The 18,646-nt window shown below is 39.9% G+C and overlaps 1 protein-coding gene across 1 annotated transcript in view; it reads right to left on the reverse strand.

The window, feature by feature from the left end:
* USH2A (usherin) overlaps positions 1–18,646 on the reverse strand; it is a 559,517-nt gene that overhangs the window by 427,817 nt on the left and 113,054 nt on the right. The window contains exons 12-13 of the mRNA XM_033099662.1: positions 17,394–18,035; positions 6,551–6,734 (exon numbers count right to left, since the gene is read on the reverse strand). Coding sequence (XP_032955553.1) covers positions 6,551–6,734; positions 17,394–18,035 — 826 coding nt within the window. The remainder of the gene's footprint in view (positions 1–6,550; positions 6,735–17,393; positions 18,036–18,646) is intronic.

Here is an 18,646-nt window from a genome sequence, read left to right on the forward strand (position 1 = left end):
GGCAGCACTTTCCTTTATAAGCCAGCCTCTGACTCTCTGATGCCAGTTCTCAGCTGAGTCCCTTTGTGCAGGTCCCGTGAGGCCAGTGTCCCCAGAAGAGTTTGCTTTTCCACTGGTTAAGATTACGTTTCTGCAGTGGAGGTGAGGTCTCATCAAGGTCCTTTGTAGTCCTTTCTGCACAGCCTACGGACGGCATCTGGATTTTCATGCAACTGGAATCAGAGTCACAGGAGAGGAATCTGGGGCTCGGAGATCCTCTTTGTGTGAGCCGAAAGCCATACTCACGTGGCTTGTGGGAGAGGAAGTGAGTGGTATTGTCTCATCTAGGAGGGCGGGGAGAACAGTGCCCAAATCACCCCGTCTGCTGATGGCTACCCAGACACGAATAAAGGGACGCATAAGAACTGGACATGAGCTGTGACTCCCTTGCATCCAGGTAACAGTGGCATTCGAGTCCAGGGAGGTGACACCTAAAGAAGGGCTTGCTCAATATTCTCCCTTGTTGACACTCCACAGGGAGCACAGACTATGCCCCCATGTTAGTCACCAAGACCAACTATTTGTAAGAAATAAGAACCCGGGAAGATTCACTAGATTAACAATATCATACGTGTTTAGATGGAGAAGAAGCCCTACTGTCACCCTCCTTAACTGCTCATTATAGGAGCGTCATAACTTGGAGGTCCCATAGCAGATTCAAATTCTTAAAGTGCTCTCGGGAAGAAGACAGATTACATTTATTCTCTGTGGCCTCAAGAAGGCAGAAGTAAGACTAGGTAAGAAGGTCACGGGAATGAAATTTTTGCTCAATATGAAGACTGTATTTCTAATTCTTTTTTTTTTCCAGAATTAGAGTTGTTCCAAATAAATATGAACCGCTTCATGAGACAATAAACTCTTTCTACTTCCATGTTTTCGAGCAGAAGCTAAATGACCAGTTATTCTGAAAAGGTGATTTATGCAGAGAAATGTATACGGTCGAGTTTACCCAAAATTACTTTTAAGGTTCTTTCCGTATCTAAAAATCTCTGATTCTATGACGCTTGCAGCGATTACATAACGTGCCCAAGGCGACAGCACATCTGGCTGCTGGGTCAGCAGCCATTATTTATGAAAGACTAGGCAGTAAATCATTAAGGCTTCAGCTCTGCAGTAGTAGCAGGAAAGTAGCCACAGACAGTATGTAAAGAACGAATACTGCTGGGCTCCAATAAAACTTGATTCCCATAAAGCGGTGGCAGCAACTATGGCCTGCAGGCCACTGTTCATTGAACCCCACCCAGTACAGTAGGTTGAATTCTGGCCCCCAGCAATGACAAAGGTCTCGTATCTGGAATTTGTGAGTAGGTTACACCTTACGTGGTCAAAGAACATTTGCTGATGTGCTTCAGGATTTTGCAAGGGAGAGACGATCCTGTCTTATCCAAGAGTTTCCATTGTAATCACAAGGCTCCGCCCAGGAAGAAGGCAAGAAGGTGATGGTCGGAGAGAAACGACCTCAGAAGAGAGAAAACACTGCTCTGCTGGCTTTGAGGATGAGGAGGGAGCCACAAGCTAGGGATGCAGGCAGCCTCTTGAGCTGGGCAAAGCAAGGAGATGGATTTTCTCCTGGAGCGGCCAGAAGAAACACAGGCCTGCTGACACCGTGATTGTAGCCCAATGGAACAAATGTGGAATTGCTGACCTCCACATCTGGAAGATAATACATTCGTGTTGTTTCAGCCACTGCCTTTGCAGTAATGTATTAACTGCAGTGACAGGAAACCAATATGCCTGGTACAGCAGAAAAGCAGTAACTGGACTCTAGATATCCTGATGTCCAACCTTGTGCTATTCCTATAACAACACATTCACTAAATGCTACCAATTTATAAAAACTGACATTTCTCACAGAATCATATCTAATCTATGTTAAAGGAACTCATATTGTTTAGTGGTCACAGTAGATTGCAAAAATGACCGCAGTTCTTCATCCCTTTCTTTATGCAGGTCCTTTGCGACTAAGAAAATGGAGAGTCTCTTTTCCCACCGCTGAATATGGGTAGGCCCGTGACTTGCTCCGACCAATAGCAGAAGACTACGATGACAATGTGTCACTCCCAAGCCCAGGACCCAAGCTCCTGCTCTTTCTGGGAACTCTGCCACCACCTTGTGAGCTGACTCCCTGGTGGGCCCACGACCTGCTCCCCTCAGACGCCAGCAAGCTGTCTGACTCTGTGAGGCACACTCCCCAGTGTTCTCACAATCACACCATGGAAGTTGATGCCCAAGTTTTCTGCTTCCATTTGAAGTCACTGATCTGGTTCTCAGAGAAAAGATCCATTGACATCCATTGGAAATATGCACGTGAAAGGATAAGCGGACCAAATCTGGACCTTAGTGTTTGAATGGAGCAAGGCTGCAGTGAAACCAAATGTCATCTGGTCACAGGGGAATTTCAGTCTATGTTTTAGAAGTCAGAGCCCTAAGATTTCCCAGCCAGCCTAGACCCCGATTCTCTACCATACGAGGAAAATTGCAACCTCGTGTGTGTCAGCTGGTAACAGAAAAGTAGCGATACATCTAGCCCCTTCAGGCTTCAAAAAAGATAAAATACAACTAAGAAATATAGAGAGAAGATGTCATTAGGGAAGAAACCTTCGGGGATGTGGGGAGGTGATGTGTGGATGTTACATAAGACAAACAGTGTTACAGCAGATAAACCGGAGCAGTCACAGGGGCTGTGGGAAGGAGGAATCGTAGTTACAGGTCAACTTGAGGACAGTGCCAGGTTGTGCAGTGAGTCACACACAGGTATAACTTCCGATGGAGACGAAGACAATGTGGCCCATTTTTGTCTCATTGTTTTGGGTTTAGACAAATACGATATACTTTTTTTTTTTTCTTCATTGATTTTCCAGTGGGCAGACTTTTTTTTTGCTTCATTGTTTTCGATACTGATTAAATCATGTTTGCTTTATGTGTCAGAGGGAAATGAAGTGATTTTTACACTTGGATCAGCTTTTTAAAATGCATGCCCTCTTTTCATGATAGGTAACTTCTGAAGAATGAACCACTTGGATGAAAACGGGCAAATGATTTTCCAGCTTGTTATTGTTGTGTTGGGTGCAATTTTGTTGTTACTGCTGTGGTTTAGGGTCAGAGCCTATTTTATTTTATTTATTTTGCCCTTGGGAGTATAAAAATAGTTTAAAAACTAATCCAAGAGAAAAATACAACCAACATAGCTGTGTACATTAAAGAGAACACGAAAAAGGGAAAGGGAGATGTGTGAACTTCTAGGGGCAGTTAAATAGGATCCCATGAATATATGAATGGAAATAGCAGATAAGGAAATCAATTTATTTTCCAAATTGATGAAGAGATACCATGACACATGTATCTTCTCCTTGTTAACCAACAAAGTACTTATAATCTATTGTAGAATTCTGGGAATTAATGAAATAAATTTATACTTGTAAGCACCCACCACAGTACCCAGTTCAAGGTACATTCAGTTAATTTTAGCCGGTGTTCTTTCTTTTTAAAAAAATTTTACACGAGGGCATAAACGGTTATTTTCCTGCATTGCATGTCAGTATACATTCAGACTAGGAGTGCTTTTTTTTTCCCTTCAGAAAACAAAAATTCCTTATACTAGATGGAATCCTATATATTTTAGCCATCTTTTTATCCATTTTCAAAATAGCCATTGTTAGTATATAGTCACAGTAACTACCAGAAGTCAACAAAGAGATTTCCATATCATTCAGGAAAGGAATGACAAACATAAAAAGAATAAACTCCATTTATATCTCTTCTCAGTGATGAGCAAAAGTCTGAACTCCAGCCATTCCCACTGTCACCTTTTGAAATATCTTCCTCTATGACCTTCTGGGCTTGAGCACGTCTTCTCTAACAATGATCAATGTTAGAGTGAAAAGCGGCAGTAGTATCCGTCAGTGGGATGGAAGGGTCAACTCAAGGCACAGCCACTCCATGCGATGGATTTAACAAGGTCCAAATCCTGCTGATTTTCTTGGGCCCCCTACGGTCATGGGAGGCGTTACTCCTTCTATTCATGTCGCAGAAGCTGCGTTTTATATGGCGGCTCCAGCTGTCCGTGGCTCTGTTCAGTGGCAGCCTATGCTCAGCAGCAGAGCCAACCCAGCCCCACAGGAGGGCACCCTGAGTTCCACTCCCAAGAGGGTGGTGTGGACTTGAACAGATATTTTCCAGTTTCTATCCCTTTGCCAAAGTGATGATGGCATAAGCTGGCATGAGACATTGATGTTTTGTTTTTGGAGGAGGTGAGGAAAGTGACATAAAGGGAATTAGTTCTGTGTTGGCTCTATTAAGCATAGGATGTATGAGGGTCATGCAAATTTAAACTCAGACACAGCTAGCTATAGGGCGAGAGCCACGGTAAGGATCTGAACGGACAACGATACATTTGAGAATCATTGGCACGTATGTACTGGGTGAAACCATAGACAGATATGCAAATTGAAGGAATCGAATACAGAGGAGTAATCAGCAAAAGAGACAGAAAAACAAATCACAGAAGATCTTGGAAGCCAAAGGAAGAGATAATTTTAAGAAAGGGGGAAGACGGCAAACTAATTGGCACATTGAAAAACCATGAATCATTAAGAAACAATCCTAAATCAATATGACTTTCAGTTTTCACTGATCCTTTACGTACAGTGCTTGGGGCTAATGCCCCGTCTGCGCCCTACAGTGAATCAGTCACCAGGCTTTTCCGGACTTCCTCCGCTTACAGAAAGTCCTGCAGATGTTTTAAATCACAAAGCACAGGTTTCACAAAAAGGACAAAAGCAGAGGCACCACACTTCTTGATTTCAAACTACATTACGAAACTATCGTAATCCAAACAGGACGGTCCAGAGCAAGGAAGAGAATGTCCTTGTGACCAGATGAGAACCACAAGGAAGGGGCAGTATCAGCTCCTGTACAAAGGTGGGAGGACTCAGGAGGCTGAAGAGGCCTGAGGAGAGAAAAAGCTGACATTCTGTGGGTTGTAAAGTTAGTTACCAACCAACTGGAATAGAGGTGCATCTGATGCCACTAAAACTGTGAGAAACACCAAGGGAGAGAGAACAATGGAGAAGTCACAAAAGTACCAACCCCAGTGAAAAGTCCACTTGGTACACATGCAAGACCAGAGAAGGAGCCTGCTTTGGGGTCTTGCGAGTTTTGTGAATCCCTACCCCTCTTTCAGCCTACACACCACAGAAGAGGAGAGCAATAAAAATAGTAGTAAGGCTCTCAGATTACCAAAATGTATGCCAGGGGCAACAGAAGTGGAGCAGCGCAGATGTAACAAAAGAGAAAAAAAAAAAGATACGTAATAAGAATGAAAAATTGTTTTAATGGATATTTTAAATATCACGTTAGTTTTTTTTTTAAAAAAAAAGTCATATTGAATTTTTGTAGAAAGCCAAATAAACCAGTTTGAGTTCTAGTTGAATAATTCACCCCGTCACCTGCCCACACTCTAATCTAGGTGTAAACGGAGAGTGTAACGGGCCAAAGGCAGTGGCCAGGAGTCAATGTGTTGAAAAGAGCCCATATCATGTCAAACCCTTGTATAATTTGTAATTACGTGTATTAAAGACACACACACACACACACACACACACACACACGTGTGCACGCATAGTGAGAAACAGGTTTGACTGGTATATGCAGAACACCATACTATTTAGTTGCTTGAGGATAGGAACGCCAAACAATTCATGGACATAGTCCCAGCCCTGGACAAATGTATAATACGACCAGAAAGCAAAACAAAACAAAATAAAACACCATGGATTTGCCATCCCATCTCATCTTCAAAAATACAGCAGTGAACACAAATTCATAGAAGTGAATGTCCACAGAAAAACGGGAAATTAGTAGAACATTCAAGACAGTGCAACTTTGCAAAATGGCTAATTTACTTTCAGAATGTACTTTACACACTGGAAAAAATAATCATATAACTACATGGTAAGATATTTTTCTTATCTGCCAGTCTTGAAACCTAAATTAGAAAGGCAAGGACAACATAAATGGATGCAGTAAACTAATAAATAAATAAGCAATAAATTCAGGGGTCATGTAAAACAAAGTATATACATACATGCTACTTGTCCTAGCCCTTATATTGTGTGTGTGTGTGTGTGTGTGTGTGTGTGTGTGTGTGTGTGTGTGTTTCTTCTTTGTATATTTCTTTACTGGTCTTTTTCCACATCCACACTGTAAGTTTTTTTGAGGGAAAAGGATTTCATCTAGTTAACTATCTCCAGGCCCAAATACTGGGCACATCTATCAATGTATAACAAACAACCTGTATAATGGATCTCTAGGAAATAGTCAAAGATTACCATATATTTAATAAATGCAGACATCAAAGAGTCAGAACCATATCAGCAAACTAAGGAGGACACAAAATACTGCTTTTTACAAAAGATACTGCCATAAAAGTCATTGTTATTTTTAAAAGCGAAAGTCATGACAAATATAATTCAATACAAATATTTCATCACTAATTCTTAGGAACATTTACCTTCCAGTCTGACGATCAAATCCGAAGTAAAGGTCCTTACAGTGGTCACAACTTTGCCCAGACACGGAAGCATCTTGGCAAATGCACTGACCAGTCAGGCTGTTACAGGTGCGATTAACGGCCCCCATTGTGTGGCATGAGCACGGCAGGCAGCCGGGGGCATTGCCTGGAGAAATATAAAAACCTGGAAGAAAGAAATTAAACGTTTTTATGTATTTTTTATATCCAGTCTTTCCTTACAAAGATGGCATTTTCATTACATCAAAAAAGAAGACACTTGATTATGGTACGAAACTAATTCCCATACAAATGTGGTCATCGCTGTTCTTAAGCATTGTGTCAATTATAACCAAAGGGATAAATGATGCATTGCACCGGGTGTTTCCCAGGAACCTGAAATGCAGTGCATTTCAAACATCCCGCATGGTCTTCCCACTAAAAACTGGTCCTCCTCTAATCATCTCCTTTTCAGCAAAGGGCATCGCCATCTGTTCAGATGCTCAACCGAGGACCCTGAGACAACTTTGCCAGGGTCGCCAGATAAAACACAGGATGCCCAGGTAAATGTGAATTTCTGATAAACAATATTCTTTGGGTCTAAGTATGCCCCATCTGATATTTGCTTATATTAAAAAAAATCATCTGAAATTCAAATTTAACTGAGAGTCCTGTGTTTTGCTAAAACTGACAACCCTCGAGTCTTTCACTTCCCTCTACACCTACATCTAGCTGGTTACCAATGGCCTTCTAAGAATGTTAAACCTGCTCCCCTCCATCCCCACTGCCACCTTCCTAGGTAAAACCACCGCCAAGTTTTTTTTACAGTTAACCTGTACCAGAAGTGTGATCCTTACATTCATTTTCATTTACTTCTCCTAGCAATGCTCGTAATTCACGTATTATTATTATTATGTCGTTATATAAAGTATTATAGAAAAATGAAGGTTAGGAAGGTTGAGAAACTTTCTTAAAATGATGGAGTTAATGACTAGCAGAACCCGCATTCGAACCCTAGCACCTCAACTACAGGGGCTGTTGCATCGAACGGTGTTCCCTTTGTCCGCCTTCTAGCTACTCTTCATAGCACAGCTGGAGCAATCGTGTTCAGAGCGTAGTTGGAACATCCCATTCCCCTATTTAAAATTATTTGGTGACTTTCTATTCCATTTAGGAAACGATGTCCCAACCCCCAACATGGCCTTTAATCCTCCATTCGGGTCCTACCGATCTCTCTACAGTTCACTGCTCATCACCACTCAGCCTGTTCTAGACACACTTCTGTCTTTTCTTGATCCTTCAAAGTGTTTTCAAGGGCGGTGTTGACTGCTGACATGATTTTGACTCACCTTTTCTGTTGAGCTCATCCCTACACACCTCTCAGGTCTTGTGATTTCTTCGAGTAACCTACCCTAGGCCTCTTCCAGTGTCACAACATTCTGTTCAATTCCCTTTAAAGGGCTCAGGGCAGTGATAAATGAATCTCACTTCCACCAGATTGTAACCTCCATGAAGGTGGAACCTCATCTGATAAATGCATCACTATCTCCCTAGGATCCAGCGCAGTGCTTGGCACAAAGTAGGTAATCCATAAACATTGAAGGAATTCACAAAAATGTACCAAGTTCTTCAACAGGCATTCCCCACAAGTACGACATTAAAAAGCCCACAAATTTTAGATTAATTATAAAACCCCCTTCTTTGTTCTTATAGCAAAAGGAAAGAAAGAAAAATATGATTCAAAACTATTTTGAAGTTACATGAAATGTCTTGGACCCAGAAGTTGGAAGGCAACAGTTACAAAATTAAAAAGCCATTGGACACTTGAAAGATGGAGCAGGGAAATGAGGGAGAAATGGCTCTTGGTGTTGTGTGACATGTATGTCTGTGTATTATATGCATATGCACACATATATGAACATTCACATACATACACACAAGTGCATGCATAATGTTACAAGGAGTTTTATTGAAACAATGCGGGAGAGGGATTGCAGAAGGAGTCTAGTGAATATAGTTCTGACAAATGAAAATGAAATGGACAACTGTCACTATCCCTAATTTAAGGGTATAAAATCTCAGCAGTATTGAAAGAGAGGTAAAGAACATGAGCACAAAGCGAATCCATTCCTTATTATCTATATCATAGGGAAAAAGAAAAAGTAACGGGAACACTATAAAAGCTACGTGAGGCTTTAGTTGAAAACAAGTCATTCTTTCTAGCCATCAACAACTAGTTTTTCTTCTCCTAGGCCCTACATATTCTTTCTTAGAAAGCTTCAGGGATAGTAAAAATAGAAAAGATTGTGCTGCATGAGAAGCAACGGAAGCAGCTTAAAATCTGTGCCATTCAGTTGGAAAGAACTGACTAATATAGTCATTTTTACTGTCATTTACAACTAGATTATGTCACTTGCTTCTCTGCATCTACTTACAGCACGTGCCTTGTATGTTTCCAGAATTAGCGAATGGCCATGTCAACTACTGTATATTCCTGTATCCGATTCATCATGTGATCAAAGCCACAACTTGAGAAGACTTCTATTTTGGATTCAAGACCACTGTGTCTGTGCCTGTCTGTATTGTATTTTTTTCTTCCTGTGAAAGTACCTAGGTCCTTAAATCCATGATGATAGCACCACGAATGTACTAACAGCTCTCCAATTTGGATAAATTTCCCATTAGCACAGATACTTAGAAGCAGAATTAATTTGGACTTCTTGCGATAGCTTTGAGCCACAGAGAATTCTAGAACAATTATGGATGATTTTTACAAGAGATGCTTTATTAGTTAAATCTGTAAAGACAAGGGGGGTACATTTTGGGGCAGAAGAGTGGGCTGCCCAGTTTTTAGAGAATTAAAAAAAAAGCCATAGAAAAATCAGAGATACAAGCAGAGAAGAACAAAATAAAAGGTATTAAAACACCTAGGGAGGCTGCAACCTACAGGTAGGGAGCTTCAAGGAAAAAATTACACTGGAATTTTGTCTCGAGGTTAATTTCCCGCCTCCTCTCAGGAGCACGCTTATAAAGGTTAATCCCACTAGTATTTCAGTTGTCCTATTTTTAAACAGTTCTAATTAGGATGACTCAGGTACCTTCCTGTTCAATGATTACTTCTTGCCGTACCTGAATGTGCCTAATTCTAGACCATTACCTTTCCTTTTATGGCTTCCAACTACAGAAAACAACGTTTTCCCTTTCCTTCTCCTTAAGCTTCTTCAACTCCTAAGTGCAGCTTACAGATACCTGACCTTAATTTCTTTTCTCTTGCTCAAGACATTTCTGATTTCCTTCCCTTAGCTCCACTTCATGGCCTGCATCTTCGTGTCTGTATCATTTTTAACTGATCTTTTGGAGATTTCTTTCCATGAACGATTCTGTGCTCCATACTGAATCACCGCCATTAGCACAATGCTATTACCTCCCATTATGGAGTGCTGCGAGGTCACACAAATATGACACAAATCAGCCCACTGCGAGTTCGGCTAAGCCCTGGTCCCAAGCAAGACAAGTCTCATGTGGAAAACAATGTCACCCATATCATAAAACAGGGTTGCTGTATCCGGGAGAAGGTTTACAGAATCCTCAGAGTTCAGGGTGATTAGCGAGGAGGCTGTGTTATCTCCTGTAGTGGCCATTTGCACACACAGTTCCCGTCTTGGGCATAAAAGGAGAGACCATTTCCCAGCAATGTCCCCCCCGAGGACCATGAACAGCTAGGTTCTACCAAGGTCTCGAAATGGGAGAAAGAAAACAAGTTTCACCTCTAGGCCTTATTCAGAAAAGGAGGGCAGAGCTGAGGGTAAGCACTGATTGGAAGCCATTTCGAAGAAACGACTCTCAGCTTAAACCAGAGAATGGACATTCTCTGAAGAGAAGAGTCTAGGGAGGAATTTCTGGCTCACCTATAGCAAGTAACAAAAGGCTATGTTAGCAATGGTTTTCTTTTGTTTTGTTTTTTTAACAAATCAGTATTTTTCAGAATGGAGTACAGGATGTTAATTTTCAAATAGAGGAAAGAATAACAACTTCCCCCCATTTGGCGTTTTTACATAAAAATAATGGTAAAATTATTATTGACAGAGTTGACCTGTCAGACAAAGTCAACTTTGTTTTTGACTTTTTTTATTATTATTTTTATTATTACTTATTATTATTTTATTATTGACAGTCAAAAAAAGGCATAAATATTAATATGAGCCATCCCAAGGTATAATATCTCTTATTTAAAAAAAAAAATTAAACTCTTTATCCATCAGTTTAGATATACTTTAAATTCTCTGCTTCGATTTCTTCTTCTGGACTGTTATACTCTCCTTGAGTACTTTCCCAACTCCCCTTTAGTTTTAAAACTTAGCGCAGAAATCACTTTCTCAACTACAGTCCCATGTCCCCCACCTTTCGAGAATTAATCCGTCTGTTCACTTCACTAGTTCTTTATATCGCCCATTTCTAAGGACGCACTTATCTCACTGTGTTACATTTACATCCTTGTCAGTTTCCCCTACTAACCCATAATGCCTCAATATATTTATCATTATGTATCTTACACCTGCAAAGCCCCTGGTACTCAGTAATTTATTCAATAGATGTTTACTGGGGAAAAAAATGGACATATGCATGAAATGGATAGATGGCTGAGTGGATGGATGGGTAGGTGAATAGACAGCTATCTCTTACCCCTTAAAATATGAGATGATCTCTTTAACACTGAAAAAGAAAATGGTAAACATAAATCTGTAAGTCATGAGAGTGAGAGGGGCCCAGCCTCGCAGGAAATGTATATGAATCAGGTGCAATAAATTGTAAATGTAATCCTTGCCATATCACCATAGGGAACCGTGCTTCAGAAACAAACCACCCCCCCCAAAGCCTCCTGTTCTTAGAGCAAAAGCTATAGTGACGGGCTCCTATAAGGAACAAGATTCTACTGGACTTTTCAGTTTTATAAAAAAACTTACTTTCCTCTTTATGTGAATACCCATGAAAGGTCTCCACAAGCACATTCTTTAAGAATCAAATCGAATGCCAACAATAAATAAAAATAATGACAGTCCTGATTATATCTTGTAGATTATAGATGGATATGAATACACATAGAAAACACACACATATGTTTCCATAATCCAAAGAAATATATTTTATTCTTTCTTCCCGTTTTTCTGCCTCAATAGTTATCAACTGTATGCTGCTACGTGACTGTGACCATTTCAAACATGCCTCCGACTTAGTCCATGCAGATCACCCTAGTTCTACACCGCTCGTTTCAGCTCTTCATTATTTGATCGCTGGAGCCCCTCCCAGGACTCTGTTAATTTTCATTTCATAACTTGGATTCCAGACAGCAAATGAGCTACCCAGGACCTGAAGCTGTAAACCAGAATTATGGATTGAGATGAGTTTGAGGGTTGGGACAGGTTACAAATGCTTGTAACTGTTTCAATTTTAACCCACCTTCAAATTCTCATTAAGTGAATGTTTATAACATATACTGAGTTAGTCAGAAAAAAGTTTCACACTTCCAGAGTGCAGATTCTGGGGTCAGTTGGATCTGGATTTGTAAATCGCCCTTCTACTTAATTAGAACCCATTTTCTGTACTATAAAATGGGAATAATACTGGTCCTTCCATGATAAAAATACCGTACCTATTGAATGGGACAGATACAACCCCATTCCAGGGTCTGGCAAACAACAGACACTCAGTAAATATTATTTATTAGCATCACTGCAAACTTTATTAGGCAGTTTTCTGTGAAAGTGGGGTTTCCCTAAATTAAAGCTTAAATAATGACTTGTCAATGTCTTTTTTTTTCCCCCTAGATGTTCCTAAGATTATGGTCCATATTGCCTATGGCAAGATTCTTTTCTGATCATTTATCAAGGAAGAGGCGCTTATGCTGAGACCCAGGTCGCTCTGAGAGAAAACACATTGCTCTGTAAAGCTTTTTCAAACACTGGGACATGTGGCATAATTGGATCCCAACTTTGATGCACTGATTTTTAATGGAATATCAGCCATCTAGTTCCAATCCCATCGGTAGGGTCTTGCATGCAATTTTGGTGCATGAGCTCATTATTTAACAAATCTGATATGCCTCTTAATGAAACAAGATACTCTGTTTTACTTTCCAATAGTACGTATGACTTATAAAACAAAACCAAAAGTAAATACCAGAGGAAAGCATGAGCGATGGTCCTATTAGCACAAAACATGTCATATGAAGCTGTTTTCATTATAAATTAGCCTTTATTTTATCCCAACGCTGCAGAGTCCTCATAAACCCTCTCTGCCTCTAGTTCTCAAGGACAAGGGCGGGTCACTGGCTCGAGATGCCTTGACATCCTTCCCTGCTTTTCTCGGCCAGGCCTCTGATTAAGTACCTGCTACTGAACGTTACGAGGTCATCCACTGAACAAACGAAGAACGGGGAATCAGGTTTACTGTGCGATATTTATTAGTGTGGGTATGTGTACATTCATATATGTACACACACTCCAAATAATTTTAAATTAAAGCTTTTTTAAAATACTTAATGGAGGTTAAGCAGCATTTTTAACCTCTGTTCGAGTTATTGAATGGGATATTAAACCAATGTGGCTCTAATGTACCTTCTAATGTGCACTGCTGCTTTAACAAATTGCCTATAAATTTTAGTTGAATTAAGCCCATTCCTTGTACATTCGAGTAAGGTTAGGTTAATAATACATGAGGCTTCATTCTATGCACCTTCCTTAAGAATGCTTTTTAAGACAGTGAGACAAGAATGTACGAGCAGCACCCTCCTGTAGGCCCATAATAGGTACGGTCACAAAAGGGCAGGCAAAGTCCTCAGGCTGCTCAGTGCCTACCCCACCTCCCGCCCCACTGTCACACACATCGGCCTAGCGTTCCCCCAGCAGTGCTCGATCTGGTCTCCCCAATGTGTTTAAAGGGGAGTTTAAAGAAGTAGAATGAAAGCTTCAGATTGCGGCGGTGCGTTCTGACGTGCATACTGCAGAGCTGGCGACTGTGAAATATCTGCTTATGATAAAGATACTTCAGTAGAAGAGGGTTTTCTTCTTTTCAATGTAAATTGCACAGAAGACAATGATACCAGAAAACAAAATTCAATGTAATTTCTGAAGCTAGAAGAATGCAGGACCAAAAAGAAAAAAAAAAAAAAAGTCCCCATACACACACACTGCCACATTGCACACATTGACCTTTCCATATGCTACATAGATGTGTACAGAATATCTTGGTTTGTCAAGAAAAATGCATTATTCTCTTCCCTCCTCTGCAGGGTAAACCACCCCGTCCTCCCTGTGTGTGTGTAGTTATGGAGCGCTCACCGGCTGGCACTGTGCCCGTGCCTAAAAAGAGGAGAATGCCATTAAGGAGTGTGTGTGTGTGTGTGTGTGCGCGCGCGCGTGTGTGTCTCGAGAGCAACAAAGGACCTGAAGACACACGGAGATGAGGTCAGAGAGACCATCAAGTATAGTTGATTGAACAATTGTTCCCTTCTGAAATCCAAAAAAAAAGGAAGAAAAATCCAGAAGAACAGAAAAGGAAATGGCAGCCAACAACAGAAGTCTGTCTACCAGTGAAAACTCATCACTTGCAGGGAGAGGCCAACAGTAAGCTAATTGACATGAATTGCAGAACTCTGAAAGAAATGTTTGGAATTAAAGTCTCCAGTATTATCATCCTAACCTTCTGAAGTCAAGTGTGAGGTGTAGTTAAGCCCTTCCCCAACCGGAAGTTTTCCCTCTCGAATTCTGAGAAGATTATGACTCTTCTTCTTAGAAGTTAAACCTGGAAGGGTCTGGACTCCACAGGTGCAGGGGCGAAGGGCCGGAGTGAACGTAAGGATTGTGTGAAAGGCTGCCTGTGATGGCTACTTGATGTACCAATTTGGTTAAGTAAGGTGTCCAGAGGTTGGATCAAACACTAGTCTACATTTGCTCTGAAGGTGTTTGAAAGATTTTAGCAGAATGTAAGAACAATAATTTACAGACAAAAGGGCCCACTGAATGCCCAGGAAAATTTTTTTAACACAAAACACATCATCATGACATTTTCTGAAATGAGATATACAGAAATGGTAGAAGTTTTGCGAATATAGAAAAGAAAAAAAAAAGGAAACAAGAATCTGATTGGCGAAGAATCTGATTGACTGTTAGGAGATAATGGTGAAATAATGTTTGAGGGAAAATGATTCTATAATACTCGTAAAATTTGAAATCTTAATAGCTATAAGTGTGGAATAACAGTAATTCCCGACATTCAAAATTCTAAAAAGAAAGATTACTTCCATCCCTGTGCTCTTTTTCACAAGCTGGTGGAGTGTGTGCTTTACCAAACAAATGTACAAATAAACCAACAAAAAAGACCACATAGGATTCCTGAACAAGGAATACAACACAAGAGATGTGAAGGAAATTTTCAGTACAGCTGCAAAGGTAAACCTCAGCTAGAGCTTTGCAACGGGATTAGAGATCAATCAGCTCAAATCAGAAATTCTGACCTCCTGTGGACTGACATATTCGGTGGAGAAAAAAATAGATTGAAAAGTTTTGAAAAGTTTTGATTCCTAGAAATATTTACGAGATCTCTAGAAACTAAGCAAAGGCAATTATTCAAGAAAAGGAATATAATCAAAGCACACCATAGGCATAGCTGTGAACTAAATAGTCATAATAAAATAATCTCTGAATGTTGATTTAACCAAATAAAGGGATTATTGAGGAGTAGCTATACAGAGCTAAATCCTCACCTCTGCAACAGGAAGATAGAGTCTAAATTTTAAAGGTCGAGGTAGAAGAATATATGTAGAAATATAGAATTAAAAGCCAGAATAAGTATCTAAAGGAGCTGTACGTGGTTGTTCTTGGTAGGGAGATTTCTGGGAGAAGAATGGACATTGTGTGTCTTTACAGTCTACCTGATTTTTCAAACAATCTGCATGTAAATTTTGGTAAAAATACAAATTGAACGGAAAAATTAAAATACTGGTAAATCACAGTCAATCTTTTTCTCCCCACTCACGGTCTCCTCTCTCTCCTTCTGGCCCCTTTCTTTTTGGGATGTACTGGGTACAGTGGCTCTTCGCCTAAGCATGGATGTCACAAAACTCCTCTGCAAAGATTTATGGCAAATTGTCCTCTCTTTTAAGAAGGATATAGAACAGTGATCGTCACTATTAATGAAAATAATCATATTCAAAGTATTTTTGTGTTTTATTTACTTGTGCAGTTGTCTTATTTCCCTTGTTAGAGTTTTAATATCTTGACAGGAAGGATTATCTTATGCAACTTGCATGCGCACGGCACTAACATAATTCCTTGTACATTGCACGCACTACATAAGTGGTTGGTTTAATTGAAGACACTGATAAATAATCAGGAATTTTAAGAGGGAACATAAAGCATAAAGTGCCCCTCTGCAGAGAGGGGGTGGGAGGGAGGAAGGGAATGAAGAAATGCACCAATATAGACCAACAGGAGTTTGCTAGTTCCTGTGTCCTGACTGCTTTTCTTCCCATCAGGTTTTCTCGGACATCCAGATAACATAGCCCCCTTAAGCTAGTTCGAATTGTTTTCTGATATTTTTATCTCAAAATGAATTAACTACTCATCCATTCCTTCCTGTCTTTTTGGATTTACTTGTCACACTGACTAATGTCAATGGAAAGGTATGGCTCAATTCTAAGATTCCTTGTCACGTAAAATAGGACTTTAGTCCTACTCATCCAAGGCAGGCAAATTCCACCCTTTGGAATTTCTACCATGGTCACTTTCACAGGTGCAGATAAATCAGAGCTGACTGTGGCAGACAGAACAGTTAGTACAGCTGTGAGACAACTGATAAATATTTACACTTATCACAACACCATGGTGACTTTATTATAAAGAAAAGTATATTATTTTAGTTAAAATCACATAAAACCAAGGGCAAAGCCATAGACAAGGTCCATCTTTCTTCCCGTTGGGAAACAGATGGAAAGATGGGTACAGTGGGACTAAACACTAGCCTATAAAATTGACGGCATTTAAAAATAATTCTAGATCTTTCTGTATGATGCCAGAACATATAGCCCATTTATTAAAAACATTTGGTCACTTTCAGTCAGAAAACCAGTTCATCACTGAGTATTTGGCATTACATAGATAAGTAACTTAAGTTTTCCCTTCTCTGGAAAATAAAATGTATTCTTCCTGATCTTGGTCAGATTTTTTTTCAGTTGTTGACAGAGGATTTAGTTCAAGTTGAGAAATGAAACATAAGTCTCAATTATAAAATGTCTGATTGGCTGGCACCCATCTAAAGGGTCACTTCAAATACAGCAACTCAAATATGCCACATAACCTTGAAGAAAAAGGTTATACATATGTTGCAAAACGAAATAAACACTGATGTTGGAGATACCGTGTTTCCCCGAAAATAAGACCTAGCCAGACCATCCGCTCTAATGCGTCTTTTGGAGCAAAAATTAATATAAGACCCGGTGTTATTTTAGTATAAGACCGGGTCTTATACAATATAATATAATATAACATTGTATAAGACCCGGTCTTATACAATATAATATAATATAACATTGTATAAGACCCGGTCTTATACAATATAATATAATATAACATTGTATAAGACCCGGTCTTATACTAAAATAACACCGGGTCTTATTAATTTTTGCTCCAAAAGACGCATTAGAGCGGATGGTCTGGCTAGGTCTTATTTTCGGAGAAACAGAGTAAATATTTTAGAAGTCTCAACGGAGTAACAAAGAGGACTCACCCAATATGGGATACCAAAAAGCAAAGTCCCTATACACTGAGAAGGTGACAAATTTCTCTCTTACCTGGTTGACACTGATCGCATCGTCTCCCTTGACGATTAGGCAAACATAGACACTGGCCACTGACTGGGTCACAGACGGTTCCGGGTAATGTCCCCAAGGAGTCACAGTCACACCTCTGGCAGCCTTGGGAATCGCCAATGGTTAAATTGTACCTGTGAGGCTCACACTGATTACAGTGAAGACCTGTGACTCCTAATTTGCAAGGACATTGTCCTGTGGATTTGTCACACAACAGAGAGCCATTGACTGTCCCAGTCTTATCGCAGTTACAGGGCAGGCAGAGGAAAGAATTATTTTGCTGTTGGTTCACATATCCGTCCAAGCATTCACTGCACTCTCTGCCACCCACATTTGGTTTACAGTTGCACTGCCCTGTCCTGGCATCACAGACAGTCCCAGGGAGGGACCCAGCTGTGTCACAGTCACAGGCCTTGCAACCGGTGACATCCAACCCATAGAAGTGTTCTCTGCAGGTGTCACACTGAAGTCCTCGGACTTCGTTTTTGCACTCACACTGCCCAGAAAGAGGATTGCAGAATGTGTTCACCGAGCCGTGGAGGTTACACCGACAGGGCTCACATCCATCATCATTAAAACTTCGGAAGAATTTAAATCCAACATTGCAATGATCACATCGAAGCCCTAAAGAGAGAATTAGTTTAAAAAAGTTGAAAATGTGAAAACGATTCTATGCATGCTTTCAGATAGCTGAAACACAAATAGTGCTACTGCCGACATTTAGCACAGACAAAATGTTGAGTGTTTTCTCATAAGTAATTCCACAGAGGGCTAATCATATACTCAAAAGAGGATGGTCATACTTAATTTGGCATTCATTTATTTTTGTAACATGCTTTATTAAATTTTATTCATTCATTACTTAATGCAAAGAAAAATGCAAACGTGGCTTCCATTACACATACTAAAAGATCTTCTCTTTAACAAATATTAAAACTATTATTTTAAAACCAATAACTATATTAAAACTATGTTTAGTCATTTTACATTAACAAAGTATGTTCATTTAAAAGTATAGCAGAGAGTAAAGTACATTTCCAAAGCCAGAAGAACTGCATATTACCACATTAGTTATTTTCCTAGAAATGAGAATGCCCTAAAAAATGTTTAATAAAATGTTAAACTGATAATTGTTTTGGGATAACCGTATATAAACTCACTTCTGAATATCACACACTTAAATAATTAATGAAAAGAAAGCATCCAGAGCAGTTTTTAATTTCAGTGCTTTTATA

The sequence above is a fragment of the Rhinolophus ferrumequinum genome, chromosome 27, assembly GCF_004115265.2.
Source record: "Rhinolophus ferrumequinum isolate MPI-CBG mRhiFer1 chromosome 27, mRhiFer1_v1.p, whole genome shotgun sequence".
Taxonomy (NCBI): Eukaryota; Metazoa; Chordata; class Mammalia; order Chiroptera; family Rhinolophidae; genus Rhinolophus; species Rhinolophus ferrumequinum.